The sequence below is a fragment of the Somniosus microcephalus genome, chromosome 12, assembly GCF_052327205.1.
Source record: "Somniosus microcephalus isolate GS21.2 chromosome 12, FLI_Smic_1.0, whole genome shotgun sequence".
NCBI lineage: Eukaryota > Metazoa > Chordata > Chondrichthyes > Squaliformes > Somniosidae > Somniosus > Somniosus microcephalus.
The window spans coordinates 199,980,244-200,001,025 of record NC_140998.1 but is presented as its reverse complement, the minus strand read 5'-3'; the positions used below and the strand labels follow the sequence as shown (position 1 = coordinate 200,001,025).

The window sequence follows — 20,782 nt, the reverse complement described above, 5'->3', positions numbered from 1 at the left end:
TACCTGCTCCGTACTCCTGTCCTTTACCTGCTCTGTACTCCTGTCCTTTACCTGCTCTGTACTCCTGTCCTTTACCTGCTCTGTACTCCTGTCCTTTACCTGCTCCGTACTCCTGTCCTTTACCTGCTCCGTACTCCTGTCCTTTACCTGCTCTGTACTCCTGTCCTTTACCTGCTCTGTACTCCTGTCCTTTACCTGCTCCGTACTCCTGTCCTTTACCTGCTCTGTACTCCTGTCCTTTACCTGCTCCGTACTCCTGTCCTTTACCTGCTCTGTACTCCTGTCCTTTACCTGCTCCGTACTCCTGTCCTTTACCTGCTCTGTACTCCTGTCCTTTACCTGCTCCATACTCCTGTCCTTTACCTGCTCTGTACTCCTGTCCTTTACCTGCTCCGTACTCCTGTCCTTTACCTGCTCCGTGTTCCTGTCCTTTACCTGCTCTGTGCTCCTGTCCTTTACCTGCTCTGTACTCCTGTCCTTTACCTGCTCCGTGTTCCTGTCCTTTACCTGCTCCGTACTCCTGTCCTTTACCTGCTCTGTACTCCTGTCCTTTACCTGCTCCGTACTCCTGTCCTTTACCTGCTCCGTGTTCCTGTCCTTTACCTGCTCTGTGCTCCTGTCCTTTACCTGCTCTGTACTCCTGTCCTTTACCTGCTCCGTACTCCTGTCCTTTACCTGCTCCGTGCTCCTGTCCTTTACCTGCACTGTACTCCTGTCCTTTACCTGCTCCGTACTCCTGTCCTTTACCTGCTCCGTACTCCTGTCCTTTACCTGCTCCGTACTCCTGTCCTTTACCTGCTCTGTACTCCTGTCCTTTACCTGCTCTGTACTCCTGTCCTTTACCTGCTCCGTACTCCTGTCCTTTACCTGCTCTGTACTCCTGTCCTTTACCTGCTCCGTACTCCTGTCCTTTACCTGCTCTGTGCTCCTGTCCTTTACCTGCTCTGTGCTCCTGTCCTTTACCTGCTCTGTGTTCCTGTCCTTTACCTGCTCCGTACTCCTGTCCTTTACCTGCTCCGTACTCCTGTCCTTTACCTGCTCTGTGCTCCTGTCCTTTACCTGCTCTGTGCTCCTGTCCTTTACCTGCTCCGTACTCCTGTCCTTTACCTGCTCTGTGTTCCTGTCCTTTACCTGCTCTGTACTCCTGTCCTTTACCTGCTCTGTGCTCCTGTCCTTTACCTGCTCCGTACTCCTGTCCTTTACCTGCTCCATGCTCCTGTCCTTTACCTGCTCTGTACTCCTGTCCTTTACCTGCTCTGTGCTCCTGTCCTTTACCTGCTCTGTACTCCTGTCCTTTACCTGCTCTGTACACCTGTCCTTTACCTCCTCTGTACTCCTGTCCTTTACCTGCTCCGTACTCCTGTCCTTTACCTGCTCCGTACTCCTGTCCTTTACCTGCTCCGTACTCCTGTCCTTTACCTGCTCTGTACTCCTGTCCTTTACCTGCTCCGTGCTCCTGTCCTTTACCTGCTCCGTGTTCCTGTCCTTTACCTGCTCCGTACTCCTGTCCTTTACCTGCTCCGTACTCCTGTCCTTTACCTGCTCCGTACTCCTGTCCTTTACCTGCTCCGTACTCCTGTCCTTTACCTGCTCCGTACTCCTGTCCTTTACCTGCTCCGTACTCCTGTCCTTTACCTGCTCCGTACTCCTGTCCTTTACCTGCTCTGTACTCCTGTCCTTTACCTGCTCCGTACTCCTGTCCTTTACCTGCTCCGTACTCCTGTCCTTTACCTGCTCCGTTCTCCTGTCCTTTACCTGCTCTGTGCTCCTGTCCTTTACCTGCTCCGTACTCCTGTCCTTTACCTGCTCTGTACTCCTGTCCTTTACCTGCTCCGTACTCCTGTCCTTTACCTGCTCCGTACTCCTGTCCTTTACCTGCTCTGTACTCCTGTCCTTTACCTGCTCCGTACTCCTGTCCTTTACCTGCTCCGTACTCCTGTCCTTTACCTGCTCCGTGCTCCTGTCCTTTACCTGCTCTGTACTCCTGTCCTTTACCTGCTCCGTACTCCTGTCCTTTACCTGCTCCGTACTCCTGTCCTTTACCTGCTCCGTACTCCTGTCCTTTACCTGCTCTGTACTCCTGTCCTTTACCTGCTCTGTACTCCTGTCCTTTACCTGCTCCGTACTCCTGTCCTTTACCTGCTCTGTACTCCTGTCCTTTACCTGCTCCGTACTCCTGTCCTTTACCTGCTCTGTGCTCCTGTCCTTTACCTGCTCTGTGCTCCTGTCCTTTACCTGCTCTGTGTTCCTGTCCTTTACCTGCTCCGTACTCCTGTCCTTTACCTGCTCCGTACTCCTGTCCTTTACCTGCTCTGTGCTCCTGTCCTTTACCTGCTCTGTGCTCCTGTCCTTTACCTGCTCCGTACTCCTGTCCTTTACCTGCTCTGTGTTCCTGTCCTTTACCTGCTCTGTACTCCTGTCCTTTACCTGCTCTGTGCTCCTGTCCTTTACCTGCTCCGTACTCCTGTCCTTTACCTGCTCCATGCTCCTGTCCTTTACCTGCTCTGTACTCCTGTCCTTTACCTGCTCTGTGCTCCTGTCCTTTACCTGCTCTGTACTCCTGTCCTTTACCTGCTCTGTACACCTGTCCTTTACCTCCTCTGTACTCCTGTCCTTTACCTGCTCCGTACTCCTGTCCTTTACCTGCTCCGTACTCCTGTCCTTTACCTGCTCCGTACTCCTGTCCTTTACCTGCTCTGTACTCCTGTCCTTTACCTGCTCCGTGCTCCTGTCCTTTACCTGCTCCGTGTTCCTGTCCTTTACCTGCTCCGTACTCCTGTCCTTTACCTGCTCCGTACTCCTGTCCTTTACCTGCTCCGTACTCCTGTCCTTTACCTGCTCCGTACTCCTGTCCTTTACCTGCTCCGTACTCCTGTCCTTTACCTGCTCCGTACTCCTGTCCTTTACCTGCTCCGTACTCCTGTCCTTTACCTGCTCCGTACTCCTGTCCTTTACCTGCTCTGTACTCCTGTCCTTTACCTGCTCCGTACTCCTGTCCTTTACCTGCTCCGTACTCCTGTCCTTTACCTGCTCCGTTCTCCTGTCCTTTACCTGCTCTGTGCTCCTGTCCTTTACCTGCTCCGTACTCCTGTCCTTTACCTGCTCTGTACTCCTGTCCTTTACCTGCTCCGTACTCCTGTCCTTTACCTGCTCCGTACTCCTGTCCTTTACCTGCTCTGTACTCCTGTCCTTTACCTGCTCCGTGCTCCTGTCCTTTACCTGCTCCGTGTTCCTGTCCTTTACCTGCTCCGTACTCCTGTCCTTTACCTGCTCCGTACTCCGGTCCTTTACCTGCTCCGTACTCCTGTCCTTTACCTGCTCCGTACTCCTGTCCTTTACCTGCTCCGTACTCCTGTCCTTTACCTGCTCCGTACTCCTGTCCTTTACCTGCTCCGTACTCCTGTCCTTTACCTGCTCCGTACTCCTGTCCTTTACCTGCTCTGTACTCCTGTCCTTTACCTGCTCCGTACTCCTGTCCTTTACCTGCTCCGTACTCCTGTCCTTTACCTGCTCCGTTCTCCTGTCCTTTACCTGCTCTGTGCTCCTGTCCTTTACCTGCTCCGTACTCCTGTCCTTTACCTGCTCCGTACTCCTGTCCTTTACCTGCTCCGTACTCCTGTCCTTTACCTGCTCCGTACTCCTGTCCTTTACCTGCTCCGTACTCCTGTCCTTTACCTGCTCCGTGCTCCTGTCCTTTACCTGCTCCGTACTCCTGTCCTTTACCTGCTCTGTACTCCTGTCCTTTACCTGCTCCGTACTCCTGTCCTTTACCTGCTCCGTACTCCTGTCCTTTACCTGCTCCGTACTCCTGTCCTTTACCTGCTCCGTGCTCCTGTCCTTTACCTGCTCCGTACTCCTGTCCTTTACCTGCTCCGTACTCCTGTCCTTTACCTGCTCTGTACTCCTGTCCTTTACCTGCTCTGTACTCCTGTCCTTTACCTGCTCCGTACTCCTGTCCTTTACCTGCTGTGTACTCCTGTCCTTTACCTGCTCTGTGCTCCTGTCCTTTACCTGCTCCGTACTCCTGTCCTTTACCTGCTCTGTACTCCTGTCCTTTACCTGCTCTGTACTCCTGTCCTTTACCTGCTCTGTGTTCCTGTCCTTTACCTGCTCCGTACACCTGTCCTTTACCTGCTCCGTACTCCTGTCCTTTACCTGCTCTGTACTCCTGTCCTTTACCTGCTCCGTGCTCCTGTCCTTTACCTGCTCCGTTCACCTGTCCTTTACCTGCTCCGTACACCTGTCCTTTACCTGCTCCGTACTCCTGTCCTTTACCTGCTCTGTACTCCTGTCCTTTACCTGCTCTGTACTCCTGTCCTTTACCTGCTCCGTACTCCTGTCCTTTACCTGCTCCGTACTCCTGTCCTTTACCTGCTCCGTACTCCTGTCCTTTACCTGCTCTGTACTCCTGTCCTTTACCTGCTCTGTGTTCCTGTCCTTTACCTGCTCCGTACTCCTGTCCTTTACCTGCTCCGTACTCCTGTCCTTTACCTGCTCTGTACTCCTGTCCTTTACCTGCTCTGTACTCCTGTCCTTTACCTGCTCTGTGTTCCTGTCCTTTACCTGCTCCGTACACCTGTCCTTTACCTGCTCCGTACTCCTGTCCTTTACCTGCTCTGTACTCCTGTCCTTTACCTGCTCCGTGCTCCTGTCCTTTACCTGCTCCGTTCACCTGTCCTTTACCTGCTCCGTACACCTGTCCTTTACCTGCTCCGTACTCCTGTCCTTTACCTGCTCTGTACTCCTGTCCTTTACCTGCTCCGTACTCCTGTCCTTTACCTGCTCCGTACTCCTGTCCTTTACCTGCTCCGTACTCCTGTCCTTTACCTGCTCTGTACTCCTGTCCTTTACCTGCTCTGTACTCCTGTCCTTTACCTGCTCCGTACTCCTGTCCTTTACCTGCTCCGTACTCCTGTCCTTTACCTGCTCCGTACTCCTGTCCTTTACCTGCTCTGTACTCCTGTCCTTTACCTGCTCCGTACTCCTGTCCTTTACCTGCTCTGTACTCCTGTCCTTTACCTGCTCTGTACTCCTGTCCTTTACCTGCTCCGTACTCCTGTCCTTTACCTGCTCCGTACTCCTGTCCTTTACCTGCTCTGTACTCCTGTCCTTTACCTGCTCTGTGCTCCTGTCCTTTACCTGCTCCGTACTCCTGTCCTTTACCTGCTCCGTACTCCTGTCCTTTACCTGCTCTGTACTCCTGTCCTTTACCTGCTCTGTACTCCTGTCCTTTACCTGCTCTGTACTCCTGTCCTTTACCTCCTCTGTGCTCCTGTCCTTTACCTGCTCCGTACTCCTGTCCTTTACCTGCTCTGTGCTCCTGTCCTTTACCTGCTCCGTACTCCTGTCCTTTACCTGCTCCGTACTCCTGTCCTTTACCTGCTCCGTACTCCTGTCCTTTACCTGCTCTGTGTTCCTGTCCTTTACCTGCTCTGTGCTCCTGTCCTTTACCTGCTCTGTACTCCTGTCCTTTACCTGCTCCGTACTCCTGTCCTTTACCTGCTCCGTGTTCCTGTCCTTTACCTGCTCCGTACTCCTGTCCTTTACCTGCTCCGTACTCCTGTCCTTTACCTGCTCTGTGTTCCTGTCCTTTACCTGCTCTGTGTTCCTGTCCTTTACCTGCTCCGTACTCCTGTCCTTTACCTGCTCTGTACTCCTGTCCTTTACCTGCTCTGTACTCCTGTCCTTTACCTGCTCTGTACTCCTGTCCTTTACCTGCTCTGTACTCCTGTCCTTTACCTGCTCTGTACTCCTGTCCTTTACCTGCTCTGTACTCCTGTCCTTTACCTGCTCCGTGTTCCTGTCCTTTACCTGCTCTGTGCTTCTGCACCTCCCCTTTTACCTCTTGTGCTCAGAACAATAACTGGGCTTGTCCTGATGTCATGTGCCAGTTCTGATCCGTGTGCTCTGAAACATGCAGCTGTCTTTTTTTTCTGTCTCAGATGCCGCCGGACCCATTGAGCTTGTTCAGGTTTATGTTTTTCTGGCAGAATAGCTGCAATCTGGGCGTGGATTGTTACTGGTTGGTGTTGTGGGGGGGCGGGGAGTGGGTGAAAGGGTTAAAGTGTGGAGCAGTGAAGGTGAGGAGGTGCCTGCTGCTTCCTGTTTGGTAGCAAGAGCGAGAGAGAGGGGCTTCCCCTCCCGCAGCTAGCAGGGGAAAGGTCTGACTCACAAAGCCCACAGAGGTGAAAGTGTTTGAAAAACATGTTAGTCACAGAGCCATGTGGGAGAGGCAGAACCTGTGTGTAAGACAGAGATAAAACCTCCTACAGCAACCAGCATCTAACCCCGCGCCACAAACACACACGAACATTCCTTTAACGCAGCAATATCTCCACCCAGGCTTCTCAGTTTGAGAATCCCAGTTGCCCTCTGGGCACACAGATTCTCTGAACTGTCACTCAGATAATCAACTGATGTGGTGAGGTAGGAAATGGGAATGTCACTGATCTGAGGCACGTTGATGTGACAGTGTAGAGGGAGCTTTTCCCTGTAACTAACCCGTACTGTATCTGCCCTGGGAGTGATTGATGGGACAGTGTAGAGGGAGCTTTACTCTGTATCTAACGCGTGCTGTATCTACCCTGGGAGTGTTTGATGGGACAGTGCAGAGGGAGCTTTACTCTGTATCTAATCCCGTGCTGTACCTGCCCTGGGAGTGTTTGATGGGACAGTGTAGAGGGAGCTTTACTCTGTATCTAACACGTGCTGTACCTGCCCTGGGAGTGTTTGATGGGACAGTGCAGAGGGAGCTTTACTCTGTATCTAACCCGTGCTGTACCCGACCTGGGAGTGTTTGACAGGACAGTGTAGAGGGAGCTTTACTCTGTATCCAAGCCGTGCTGTACCTGCCCTAGGAGTGTTTGATGGGACAGCGTAGAGGGAGCTTTACTCTATCTAATCCGTGCTGTACCTGCCCTGGGAGTGTTTGATGGGACAGCGTAGAGGGAGCTTTACTCTGTATCTAACCCGTGCTCTACCCGAACTGGGAGTGTTTGACAGGACAGTGTAGAGGGAGCTTTACTCTGTATCCAAGCCGTGCTGTACCTGCCCTGGGAGTCTTTGATGGGACAGGGTAGAGAGGGAGCTTTACTCTGTATCTAATCCCGTGCTGTACCTGCCCTGGGAGTGTTTGATGGGACAGTGTAGAGGGAGCTTTACTCTGTATCTAACCCATGCTGTATCAGCCCTGGGAGTGTTTGATGGGACAGTGTAGAGGGAGCTTTACTCTATCTAATCCGTGCTGTACCTGCCCTGGGAGTGTTTGATGGGACAGTGTAGAGGGAGCTTTACTCTGTATCTAACCCATGCTGTACCTGCCCTGGGAGTGTTTGATGGGACAGTGTAGAGGGAGCTTTACTCTGTAGCTAACCCGTGCTGTACCTGCCCTGGGAGTGTTTGATGGGACAAAGTAGAGGGAGCTTTTCTCTGTATCTAATCCGTGCTGTACCTGCCCTGGGAGTGTTTGATGGGACAGTGCAGAAACATAGAAACATAGAAGATAGGAGCAGGAGTAGGCCATTCGGCCCTTCAAGCCTGCTCCGCCACTCAATGAGATCATGGCCGATCATCCAAATTCAGTACCCTTTTCCTGCTTTCTCCCATATCCCTTGATCCCTTTAGCCTTAAGAACTATATCTAACTCCTTCTTGAATATATTTAATGATTTGGCCTCAACTGCCTTCTGTGGCAGAGAATTCCACACTCACCACTCTCTCCGGGTGAAGAAATTCCTCCTCATCTCAGTCCTAAATGGCTTACCCCTTATCCTTAGACTGTGACCCCTGGTTCTGGACTCCCCCACCATCGGGAACATCCTTCCTGCATCTCGTCTGTCTAGTCCTGTTAGAATTTTATAAGTTTCAATGAGATCCCCTCTCATTCTTCTAAACTCCAGCGAATATAAGCCTAATCGACCCAATCTCTCTTCATACGTCATCCCTGCCATCCCAGGTATCAGTCTGGTGAATCTTCGCTGCACTCCCTCCATGACAAGAACATCCTTCCTCAGATAAGGCGACCAAAACTGCACACAATACTCAAGGTGTGGTCTCACCAAGGCCCTGTACAACTGCAGCAAGACATCCCTGCTCCTGTACTCGAATCCTCTCGCTATGAAGCCCAACATACCATTTGCCTTCTTAACCGCCTGCTGCACCTGCATGCTTACCTTCAGCGACTGGTGCACAAGGACACCCAGGTCTCGTTGCACTTCCCCTTTTCCCAATCTATTGCCGTTCAGATAAAAATCTGCCTTCCTGTTTTTGCCACCAAAGTGGATAACTTCACATTTATCCACATTGTACTGCATCTGCAATGCATCTGCCCAATCACCTAACCTGTCCAAATCATACTGGAGTTTCTCTGCATCCTCCTCACAGCACACTTGCTCACCCAGCTTTGTGTTGTCTGCAAACTTGGCGATATTACATCTAGTTCCTTCGTCTAAATCATTAATATATATTGCGAATAGCTGGGGTCCTAGCACCGATCCCTGCGGTACCCCACTAGTCACTACCTGCCACTCGGAAAAAGACCCGTTCTTTCCAACTCTTTACTTCCTGTCAGCCAACCAGTTCTCTATCCAAGTCAGTACCTTACCCACAATCCCATGTGCCTTAACTTTGCATGCTAATCTCTTATGCAGGACCTTGTCGAAAGCCTTCTGAAAGTCCAAATACACCTCATCCACTGGTTCTCCCTTATCAATTCTACCAGTTACATCCTCAAAAAATTCCAGTAGATTTGTCAAGCATGAGGGAGCTTTACCCTGTAGCTAACCCGTGCTGTACCTGCCCTGGGAGTGTTTCATGGGACAGTGTCGAGGGAGCTTTACTCTCTATCAAACCCGTTCTGTACCTGCCCTGGGAGTGTTTGATGGGACAGTGTAGTGGGAGCTTTACTCTCTATCAAACACGTGCTGTACCTGCCCTGGGAGTGTTTGATGGGACAGTGTAGAGGGAGCTTTACTCTCTATCAAACCCGTTCTGTACCTGCCCTGGGAGTGTTTCATGGGACAGTGTCGAGGGAGCTTTACTCTCTATCAAACACGTGCTGTACCTGCCCTGGGAGTGTTTGATGGGACAGTGTAGAGGGAGCTTTACTCTGTATCTAACCCATGCTGTACCTGCCCTGGGAGAGTTTGATGGGACAGTGTAGAGGGAGCTTTACTCTGTATCTTGAAGGGTTAATTACAGTCCTAGCCCTTTTGGGCTACCCCAGATCAGGCGTATTCCCCAGACGTTCACCGTCAACTTAAGTTAGAGATAGCCGAATTCCATAAGACGCTTAAATGGGTCTAAAGGTTCAGGCTATCGCTCCCTAAAGGAAAGGAATGACTTTTAATGACCTCCGGATAGTACTTTTAATAAGTTGAACTAGACTGTTATCTTCCGGATATTATGAGGGTCCGGAATATCCATCAGATTTCTGCAACTCCTTACAAAAGTGTGTACAGAATTTGTGGGTTCGCGAGTATATACAGATTCACTCTTTGAGACAATTCTAAAAATATACAGTTTTATTTAAGAGCCGGCATTCAGTTAACATCTGTTGATCAGTCGCAACATTAACAATTCAAAATACAATTAGATTACATTTCTTATTTCTCAGAGATCCTTATTCTCAAATCTTTACTTTGTTATATTTCTTATTTCTTATTTCTAAATCCAGAACATTTCTTATTTCTTATTTCTAAATCCAGAACCTCCACCAAAAATCAATCACTTTGATATACCCGAGACTCATAGTTAAAAACTTAGAGATGCCTCTGGAAAGTTGAGAAACGCCCTGCCCGTTCAGCGTGTTCTGACTTTCTGTTAAAAAGGTCTTATTTTTATACCCTTTTGGCATTGGTTTCTTCTTTGATGTTCCCTGCTGATGTCAGCTAATTGTCTTTATTGATACCTCTGTTTGAATGCTTTCTATGATACTATCAATTCAACTATTGCATGCATAATTATTTCTCTACTTTTAGGTGTTCCAAAAACCATCATAAAAACAATGACAGCTATGGATTTTGTTTGATGTCATTCTTACCGAAGATTCTTCATTCATTTTTTAATATTGGCTTAACTGCTTTTTAGCAGACATTTTGACTCCGTTCTGCTTGAAGTTTAATACAAACACAATGCAATTGCTTGGTGTCATCTATTGAAGTTATATCTTCAAAGTCTTGTTGGTATGGTTTTTACTATATGGAAATCAAAACCACTTTAACTGTGTGTTTACTTGTTTTCTAGCTATCTCAATTGGTTGCATATTTTATCGTGTTTCCTGTCATCCAAGTTTAACATAAAACTATTTGACCAGCAGGTTTCTTTTCTTGATGTCATGTTTCAAAGGCACATGCCTCTTTTAATGTTTGTATTTCTGTTTCAATGTGTTAGTTTGTAACACCTAAATTCGGTCTTCCCATTGTGGTCGTTGCAAACCGTAGACCTTTCGGAACCACCAATGGTTTGCTTCAATCTTTCATTGTTTTAGTACATTTAACTAATTCTCATTTCAAAGCTTGTTTACAACTTTGTTATCAACTGATCTTTCCTCAGAAGCCTGTATTTCTGTTTACAGCCTTTCTGCTGAGACTTGTGTCTTTTAAACCCAGTATGTCTTTTATTAATAATATTACAAATCTGTTCATAGTACAGGAAACTATCGATTTACTGGCACCTAAATAACGGGAAATCTCTGTTAACCGGCAAAATTCAGGAGTAGGTTCAGGTAAGTTTTAATTCATATTAGTGGCCGTTCCTGGATCTTGTGGCCGGGTTCCTGTACCTGTTGCTAAGCGACAGGGACGCTTGGATCTTGTGGTCGGGTTCCTGCACCGGTTGCTAAGCAACAGGGAGGCTTGGATCTTGTGGCCGGAGTTCCTGCACCTGTTGCTAAGCAACAGGGAAGCCTGGATTTGTTGCTGTGTACGGAGCTCTCGTACCGTTTAACTATACCTCTCTGTAATCCGGACTTTTTGATAAACCGGCACCACGCCGGTCCCGTTGGTGCCGGATAAAAAAGAGTTTCCTGTATCGTGTATTTCTCTGAATCATGGCTATTCCTTCACAATCTAACCCCGTGCTGTACCTGCCCTGGGAGTGTTTGATGGGACAGTGTAGAGGGAGGTTTACTCTGTATCTAACCCGTGCTGTACCTGCCCTGGGAGTGTTTGATGGGGCAGTGTAGAGGGAGGTTTACTCTGTATCTAACCCGTGCTGTACCTGCCCTGGGAGTGTTTGATGGGACAGTGTAGAGAGAGCTTTACTCTGTATCTAACCCGTGCTGTACCTGCCCTGGGAGTGTTTGATGGGACAGTGTAGAGGGAGCTTTACTCTGTATCTAACCCGTGCTGTACCTGCCCTGGGAGTGTTTGATGGGACAGTGTAGAGGGAGCTTTACTCAGTATCTAACCCCATGCTGTACCTGCCCTGGGAGTGTTTGATGGGACAGTGTAGAGGGAGCTTTACTCTGTATCTAACCCGTGCTGTACCTGCCCTGGGAGTGTTTGATGGGAGAGTGTAGAGGGAGCTTTACTCTGTATCTAACCCGTGCTGTACCTGCCCTGGGAGTTTTAAATGGGACAGTGTAGAGGGAGCTTTACTCTGTATCTAACCCGTGCTGTACCTGCCCTGGGAGTGTTTGATGGGACAGTGTAGAGGGAGCTTTACTCTGTATCTAACCCGTGCTGTACCTGCCCTGGGAGTGTTTGATGGGACAGTGTAGAGGGAGCTTTACTCTGTATCTAACCCGTGCTGTACCTGCCCTGGGAATGTTTGATGGGACAGTGTAGAGGGGGCTTTACTCTGTATCTAACTCGTGCTGTACCTGCCCTGGGAGTGTTTGATGGGACAGTGTAGAGGGAGCTTTACTCTGTATCTAACCCGTGCTGTACCTGCCCTGGGAGTGTTTGATGGGACAGTGTAGAGGGAGCTTTACTCTGTATCTAACCCGTGCTGTACCTGCCCTGGGAGTTTTAAATGGGACAGTGTAGAGGGAGCTTCACTCTGTATCTAACCCGTGCTGTACCTGCCCTGGGACTGTTTGATGGGACAGTGTAGAGGGAGCTTTACTCTGTATCTAACCCGTGCTGTACCTGCCCTGGGTGTGTTTGATGGGAGAGTGTAGAGGGAGCTTTACTCTGTATTTAACCCGCGCTGTACCTGCCCTGGGAGTGTTAGATGCGACAGTGTAGAGGGAGTTTTACTCTGTATCTAACCCGAGCTGTACCTGCCCTGGGAGTGGTTGATGGGACAGTGTAGAGGGAGCTTTACTCTGTATCTAACCCGTGCTGTACCTGCCCTGGGAGTGTTTGATGGGACAGTGTAGAGGGAGCTTTACTCTGTATCTAACTCGTGCTGTACCTGCCCTGGGAGTGTTTGATGGGACAGTGTAGAGGGAGCTTTACTCTGTATCTAACCCGTGCTGTACCTGCCCTGGGAGTGTTTGATGGGACAGTGTAGAGGGAGCTTTACTCTGTATCTAAATCCGTGCTGTACCTGCCCTGGGAGTGTTTGATGGGACAGTGTAGAGGGAGTTTTACTCTGTATCTAACCCCGTGCTGTACCTGCCCTGGGAATGTTTGATGGGACAGTGTAGAGGGAGCTTTACTCTGTATCTAAATCCGTGCTGTACCTGCCCTGGGAGTGTTTGATGGGACAGTGTAGAGAGAGCTTTACTCTGTATCTAACCCGTGCTGTACCTGCGCTGGGAGTGTTTGATGGGACAGTGTAGAGGGAGCTTTACTCTGTATCTAACCCGTGCTGTACCTGCCCTGGGAGTGTTTGATGGGACAGTGCAGAGGGAGCTTTACTCTGTATCTAACCCATGCTGTACCTGCCCTGGGAGTGTTTGATCGGACAGTGCAGAGGGAGGCTTACTCTGTATCTAACCCGTGCTGTACCTGCCCTGGGAGTGTGGAGCATTAACACTGGATGTGAAGGGTTTGTGTTGAGCACTAACGCTGAGTGTGAAGGGTTTGTGTTGAGCACTAACGCTGAGTGTGAAGGGTTTGTGTTGAGCACTAACGCTGAGTGTGAAGGGTTTGTGTTGAGCACTAACGCTGAGTGTGAAGGGTTTGTGTTGAGCACTAACGCTGAGTGTGAAGGGTTTGTGTTGAGCACTAACGCTGAGTGTGAAGGGTTTGTGTTGAGCACTAACGCTGAGTGTGAAGGGTTTGTGTTGAGCACTAACGCTGAGTGTGAAGGGTTTGTGTTGAGCACTAACGCTGAGTGTGAAGGGTTTGTGTTGAGCACTAACGCTGAGTGTGAAGGGTTTGTGTTGAGCACTAACGCTGAGTGTGAAGGGTTTGTGTTGAGCACTGACGCTGAGTGTGAAGGGTTTGTGTTGAGCACTGACGCTGAGTGTGAAGGGTTTGTGTTGAGCACTAACGCTGAGTGTGAAGGGTTTGTGTTGAGCACTAACGCTGAGTGTGAAGGGTTTGTGTTGAGCACTAACGCTGAGTGTGAGGGGTTTGTGTTGAGCACTAACGCTGAGTGTGAAGGGTTTGTGTTGAGCACTAACGCTGAGTGTGAAGGGTTTGTGTTGAGCACTAACGCTGAGTGTGAAGGGTTTGTGTTGAGCACTAACGCTGAGTGTGAAGGGTTTGTGTTGAGCACTAACGCTGAGTGTGAAGGGTTTGTGTTGAGCACTAACGCTGAGTGTGAAGGGTTTGTGTTGAGCACTAACGCTGAGTGTGAAGGGTTTGTGTTGAGCACTAACGCTGAGTGTGAAGGGTTTGTGTTGAGCACTGACGCTGAGTGTGAAGGGTTTGTGTTGAGCACTAACGCTGGATGTGAAGGGTTTGTGTTGAGCACTAACGCTGAGTGTGAAGGGTTTGTGTTGAGCACTAACGCTGAGTGTGAAGGGTTTGTGTTGAGCACTAACGCTGAGTGTGAGGGGTTTGTGTTGAGCACTAACGCTGAGTGTGAAGGGTTTGTGTTGAGCACTAACGCTGAGTGTGAAGGGTTTGTGTTGAGCACTAACGCTGAGTGTGAAGGGTTTGTGTTGAGCACTAACGCTGAGTGTGAAGGGTTTGTGTTGAGCACTAACGCTGAGTGTGAAGGGTTTGTGTTGAGCACTGACGCTGAGTGTGAAGGGTTTGTGTTGAGCACTAACGCTGGATGTGAAGGGTTTGTGTTGAGCACTAACGCTGAGTGTGAAGGGTTTGTGTTGAGCACTAACGCTGAGTGTGAAGGGTTTGTGTTGAGCACTAACGCTGAGTGTGAGGGGTTTGTGTTGAGCACTAACGCTGAGTGTGAAGGGTTTGTGTTGAGCACTAACGCTGAGTGTGAGGGGTTTGTGTTGAGCACTAACGCTGAGTGTGAAGGGTTTGTGTTGAGCACTAACGCTGAGTGTGAAGGGTTTGTGTTGAGCACTAACGCTGAGTGTGAAGGGTTTGTGTTGAGCACTAACGCTGAGTGTGAAGGGTTTGTGTTGAGCACTAACGCTGAGTGTGAAGGGTTTGTGTTGAGCACTAACGCTGAGTGTGAAGGGTTTGTGTTGAGCACTAACGCTGAGTGTGAAGGGTTTGTGTTGAGCACTGACGCTGAGTGTGAAGGGTTTGTGTTGAGCACTGACGCTGAGTGTGAAGGGTTTGTGTTGAGCACTAACGCTGAGTGTGAAGGGTTTGTGTTGAGCACTAACGCTGAGTGTGAAGGGTTTGTGTTGAGCACTAACGCTGAGTGTGAAGGGTTTGTGTTGAGCACTAACGCTGAGTGTGAAGGGTTTGTGTTGAGCACTAACGCTGAGTGTGAAGGGTTTGTGTTGAGCACTGACGCTGAGTGTGAAGGGTTTGTGTTGAGCACTAACGCTGAGTGTGAAGGGTTTGTGTTGAGCACTAACAGAGTGTGAAGGGTTTGTGTTGAGCACTAACAGAGTGTGAAGGGTTTGTGTTGAGCACTAACAGAGTGTGAAGGGTTTGTGTTGAGCACTAACGCTGAGTGTGAAGGGTTTGTGTTGAGCACTAACGCTGAGTGTGAAGGGTTTGTGTTGAGCACTAACGCTGAGTGTGAAGGGTTTGTGTTGAGCACTAACGCTGAGTGTGAAGGGTTTGTGTTGAGCACTAACGCTGAGTGTGAAGGGTTTGTGTTGAGCACTGACGCTGAGTGTGAAGGGTTTGTGTTGAGCACTAACGCTGAGTGTGAAGGGTTTGTGTTGAGCACTGACGCTGAGTGTGAAGGGTTTGTGTTGAGCACTAATGCTGAGTGTGAAGGGTTTGTGTTGAGCACTAACGCTGAGTGTGAAGGGTTTGTGTTGAGCACTAACGCTGAGTGTGAAGGGTTTGTGTTGAGCACTAACACTGAGTGTGAACAGTATTGTGCTTTGTCTGGAAGCTGCTGAACGCAGGCTTAGAATGAGACTGACATGAGCTAAGAGGAATGATGATATGACGAGTTCAGACCTGCTGACTGTTCCAGACCGATTAGACCCCGCGGCCAATTCCAGGAGGCTCAGTCCTTTTGTCATACTGTGGAGGTGGCTGATGCTGTTGTGGAGGGAGATACACAGGATGAAGTAATTACTTCAGTCACAGTTACCTTGGTGCTGAGGTTGGAAGTAGCAGGTGATGAGGAAAAGGACGGCACTTTACTTGACTGCGTCTGAAACACAAACAGATGGGTCTAGTTACTCTACTGTTTGATCTCCCGAATTTGTCCGCCCAACCTAGACACGCAACCAGTGATAGCCAGCCTGGGATAAATCCATACAGTTAACCAGCCTGGGATAAATCCATACAGTTAACCAGCTTGGGATAAATGCATACAGTTAACCAGCCTGGGATAAATCCTCACAGATAACCAGCCTGGGATAAATCCATACAGTTAACCAGCCTGGGATAAATCCTCACACATAACCAGCCTGGGATAAATCCATACAGTTAACCAGCCTGGGATAAATCCTCACAGATAACCAGCCTGGGATAAATCCTCACAGATAACCAGCCTGGGATAAATCCTGACAGATAACCAGCCTGTGAGAAATCCTCACAGATAACCAGCCTGGGATAAGTCTTCACAGATAATCAGCCTGGGATAAATCCTCAGAGCTAACCAGCCTGGGATAAATCCTCACAGATAACCAGCCTGGGATAAATCCTGACAGATAACCAGCCTGTGAGAAATCTTCACAGATAACCAGCCTGGGATAAATCCTCACAGATAACCAGCCTGGGATAAATCTTCACAGATAATCAGCCTGGGACAAATCCTCACAGATAACCAGCCTGGGCCAAATCCTCACAGATAACCAGCCTGGGATAAATCTTCACAGATAATCAGCCTGGGTAAATCCTCACAGATAACCAGCCTGGGATAAATCCTCACAGATAACCAGCCTGGGATAAATCCTGACAGATAACCAGCCTGTGAGAAATCTTCACAGATAACCAGCCTGGGATAAATCTTCACAGATAACCAGCCTGGGATAAATCTTCACAGATAACTAGCCTGGGATAAATCCTCACAGATAACCAGCCTGGGATAAATCTTCACAGATAACCAGCCTGGGCCAAATCCTCACACATAACCAGCCTGGTATAAGTCCTCACAGATAACCAGCCTGGGCCAAATCCTCACAGATAACCAGCCTCGGCCAAATCCTCACAGATAACCAGCCTGAGATAAATCCTCACAGATAACCAGCCTGGACCAAATCTTCACAGATAACCAGCCTGGGATAAATCCTCACAGATAACCAGCCTAAGCCAAATCCTCACAGACTTAAAAAGGGTGGTAGACAGAAAACGGCAAATTATAGACCGGTAAGCCTGACATCGGTAGTGGGGAAAATGCTAGAGTCTATTATAAAAGATGTAATAGCAGAACATTTGGAAAACAGTGACAGGATTGGACAAAGTCAATATGGATTTTAAAAAGATAAATCATGCTTGACTAATATACTGGAATTTTCTGAGGATGTAACTGGTAGAATAGATATGGGAGAACCAGTAGATGTGGTGTATTTGGACATTCAGAAGGCTTTCGATAAGGTCCAGCATAAGAGATTATTGTGTAAAGTTAAAGCATATGGGATTGGGGGTAAGGTACTATCTTGGCTAGAGAACTGGTTGGCAGACAGGAAGCAAAGAGTTGGAATAAACGGGTCTTTTTCCAAATGGCAGGCAGTGATTAGTGGGGTACCGCAGGGATCGGTGCTAGGACCCCAGCTATTCACAATATATATAAATGACCTAGACGAGGGAACTAGATGTAATATCTCCATGTTTGCAGACGACACAAAGCTGGGTGGATGTGTGTGCTGTAAGGAGAATGCAGAGAAACTCCAGTACGATTTGGACAGGTTGGGTGACTGGGCAGGTGCATGGCAAATGCAGTATAACGTGGATAAATGCGAAGTTATCCACTTCGGTGGCAAAAACAGGAAGACAGATTATTATCTGAATGGCAATAGATTGGAAAAAGGGGAAGTGCGACGAGACCTGGGTGTCCTTGTGCACCAGTCGCTGAAGGTAAGCATGCAGGTGCAGCAGGCGGTTAAGAAGGCAAATGGTATGTTGGCCTTCATAGCGAGAGGATTTGAGTACAGGAACAAGGATGTCTTGCTGCAGTTGTACAGGGCCTTAGTGAGACCACACCTTGAGTATTGTGTGCAGTTTTTGTCACCTTATCTGAGGAAGGATGTTCTTGCCATGGAGAGAGTGCAGCGAAGATTCACCAGACTGATACCTGGGATGGCAGGAATGACGTATGAGGAGAGATTGGGTCGATTCGGCTTATATTCGCCAGAGTTTAGAAGAATGAGAGGGGATCTCATTGAAACTTATAAAATTCTAAAAGGACTAGACAGACTAGATGCAGGAAGGATGTTTCCGATGGCGGGGGAGTCCAGAACCAGGGGTCACAGTCTAAGGATAACAGGTAAGCCATTTAGGACTGAGATGAGGAGGAATTTTTTCACCCAGAGGGTGGGGAACCTGTGGAATTCTCTGCCACAGAAGGCAGTTGAGGCCAATTCATTAAATATATTCAAGAAGGAGTTAGATATATTTCTCACGGCTAAAGGGATCAAGGGATATGGGGAGAAAGCAGGAAAAGGGTACTGAATTGGGATGGGGCAAATCCTCACAGATAAACAGCCTGGGATAAATCGTCACAGATAATCAGCCTGGAATAAATCCTCACAGAGAACCAGCTTGGGATAAATCCTCACAGATAACCAGCCTGGGATAAACCCTCACAAATAACCAGCCTGGGATAAATCCTCACAGATAACCAGCCTGGGATAAATCCTCACAGATAACCAGCCTGGGATAAATCCTCACAGATAACCAGCCTGGGATAAATCCTCACAGATAACCAGCCTGGGATAAATCCTCACAGACAACCAGCCTGGGATAAATCCTCACAGATAACCAGCCTGGGATAAATCCTCACAGATAACCAGCCTGGGATAAATCCTCACAGATAACCAGCCTGGGATAAATCCTCACAGATAACCAGCCTGGGATAAATCTTCACAGATAGCAAGCCTGGGATAAATCCTCACAGATAACCAGCCTGGGATAAATCCTCACAGATAACCAGCCTGGGATAAATCTTCACAGATAACCAGCCTGGGATAAATCCTCACAGATAACCAGCCTGGGATAAATCCTCACAGATAACCAGCCTGGGATAAATCTTCACAGATAGCAAGCCTGGGATAAATCCTCACAGATAACCAGCCTGGGCAAAATCCTCACAGATAGCAAGCCTGGGATAAATCCTCACAGAAAACCAGCCTGGGATAAATCCTCACAGATAACCAGCCTGGGATAAATCCTCACAGAAAACCAGACTGGGATAAATCCTCACAGATAACCAGCCTGGGATAAATCCTCACAGATAACCAGCCTGGGATAAATACTCACAGATAGCCAGCCTGGGATAAATCCTCACAGAAAACCAGACTGGGATAAATCCTCACAGATAACCAGCCTGGGATAAATCCTCACAGATAACCAGCCTGGGATAAATACTCACAGATAGCCAGCCTGGGATAAATCCTCACAGAAAACCAGACTGGGATAAATCCTCACAGATAACCAGCCTGGGATAAATCCTCACAGTTAACCAGCCTGGGATAAATCTTCACAGATAACCAGCCTGGGATAAATCCTCACAGATAACCAGCCTGGGATAAATCCTCACAGATAACCAGCCTGGGATAAATCCTCACAGATAACCAGCCTGGGATAAATCCTCACAGTTAACCAGCCTGGGATAAATCTTCACAGATAACAAGCCTGGGATAAATCCTCACAGATAACCAGCCTGGTATAAATCCTCACAGATAACCAGCCTGGGGTAAATATTCACAGATAACAAGCCTGGGATAAATCCTCACAGATAACCAGCCTGGGGTAAATCCTCACAGATAACCAGCCTGGGGTAAATCCTCACAGATAACCAGCCTGGGATAAATCCTCACAAAGAACCAGCCTGGGATAAATCCTCACAGATAGCCAGCTGGGATAAATCTTCACAGATAACCAGCCTGGGATAAATCCTCACAGTTAACCAGCCTGGGATAAATCTTCACAGATAACCAGCCTGGGATAAATCTTCACAGATAACCAGCCTGGGATAAATCTTCACAGATAACCAGCCTGGGATAAATCCGCTCAGATAACCAGCCTGGGATAAATCCTCACAGATAACCAGCCTGGGATAAATCCTCACAAAGAACCAGCCTGGGATAAATCCTCACAGATAGCCAGCTGGGATAAATCTTCACAGATAACCAGCCTGGGATAAATCCTCACAGTTAACCAGCCTGGGATAAATCTTCACAGATAACCAGCCTGGGATAAATCTTCACAGATAACCAGCCTGGGATAAATCTTCACAGATAACCAGCCTGGGATAAATCCGCTCAGATAACCAGCCTGGGATAAATCCTCACAGATAACCAGCCTGGGATAAATCTTCACAGATAACCAGCCTGGGATAAATCTTCACAGATAACCAGCCTGGGATAAATCTTCACAGAAAACCAGCCTGGGATAAATCCTCACAAAGAACCAGCCTGGGATAAATCTTCACAGAGAACCAGCCTTGTAACGAGCAATAGCATGTCATTCTATAGTGGACACTAGGTGGAGCCGCAGAGCCGTATATAGCTGTATATTAAGACTACACTTCCCAGCTGTATATATATATTAAGACTACATTACCCATGAGGCACTAGGCTACCCACAAGGCAGCAGTCAAGATGGAAGCCTCTACAAGATGCTGTACAAGTCCACATGTGCTCAATAAAAGTAGCTAGCAAAAGCTAGCTGTGTTCATGATAAGAATGTCTATTTATTAATGAACATAACATGGTACCAGGGTGGTGAAGATCTGCTGAAAATTGTGAAAAGCGACATGGAGAATTTGAAGCCACCAGAGCGTTTGAATCTCACAGAAAAAATCGACTACAACTGGCAGACCTTTAAACAGCCATTCGAACTCTACATTGCAGCCATCGGATTCGGTACGAAGCCAGACGCAAGGAAGATAGCGTTGCTGCTTACGGTTGCAGTCCCACAGGCGATAGAGGTATTTAATACATTTGTATTTAATCCAGTGGAGAACAGAGAAAAATTAGAAGATGTGCTAAAAAAATTTGATGCACATTGCTCTCCCAAAAAGAATGAGACCTATGAAAGATACATCTTCCGTTCTCGGACACAGCAACAAAATGAGGCTTTTGATAGCTTTATAACTGATCTGAAACTGAAAGCACAGACAAGTAATTTCTCTGAGCTCAAAGCATCCATGATTCGTGACCAGATTGTGTTTGGTGT

At 48.3% G+C, this 20,782-nt stretch overlaps 1 protein-coding gene across 1 annotated transcript in view; it reads right to left on the bottom strand.

Annotated features, from left to right (window-relative positions):
- Positions 1 to 20,782, bottom strand: part of LOC147109882 (POU domain, class 2, transcription factor 2-like) — a 127,448-nt gene that overhangs the window by 15,919 nt on the left and 90,747 nt on the right. The window contains exon 4 of the mRNA XM_086002417.1: positions 15,531 to 15,593. Coding sequence (XP_085858543.1) covers positions 15,531 to 15,593 — 63 coding nt within the window. The remainder of the gene's footprint in view (positions 1 to 15,530; positions 15,594 to 20,782) is intronic.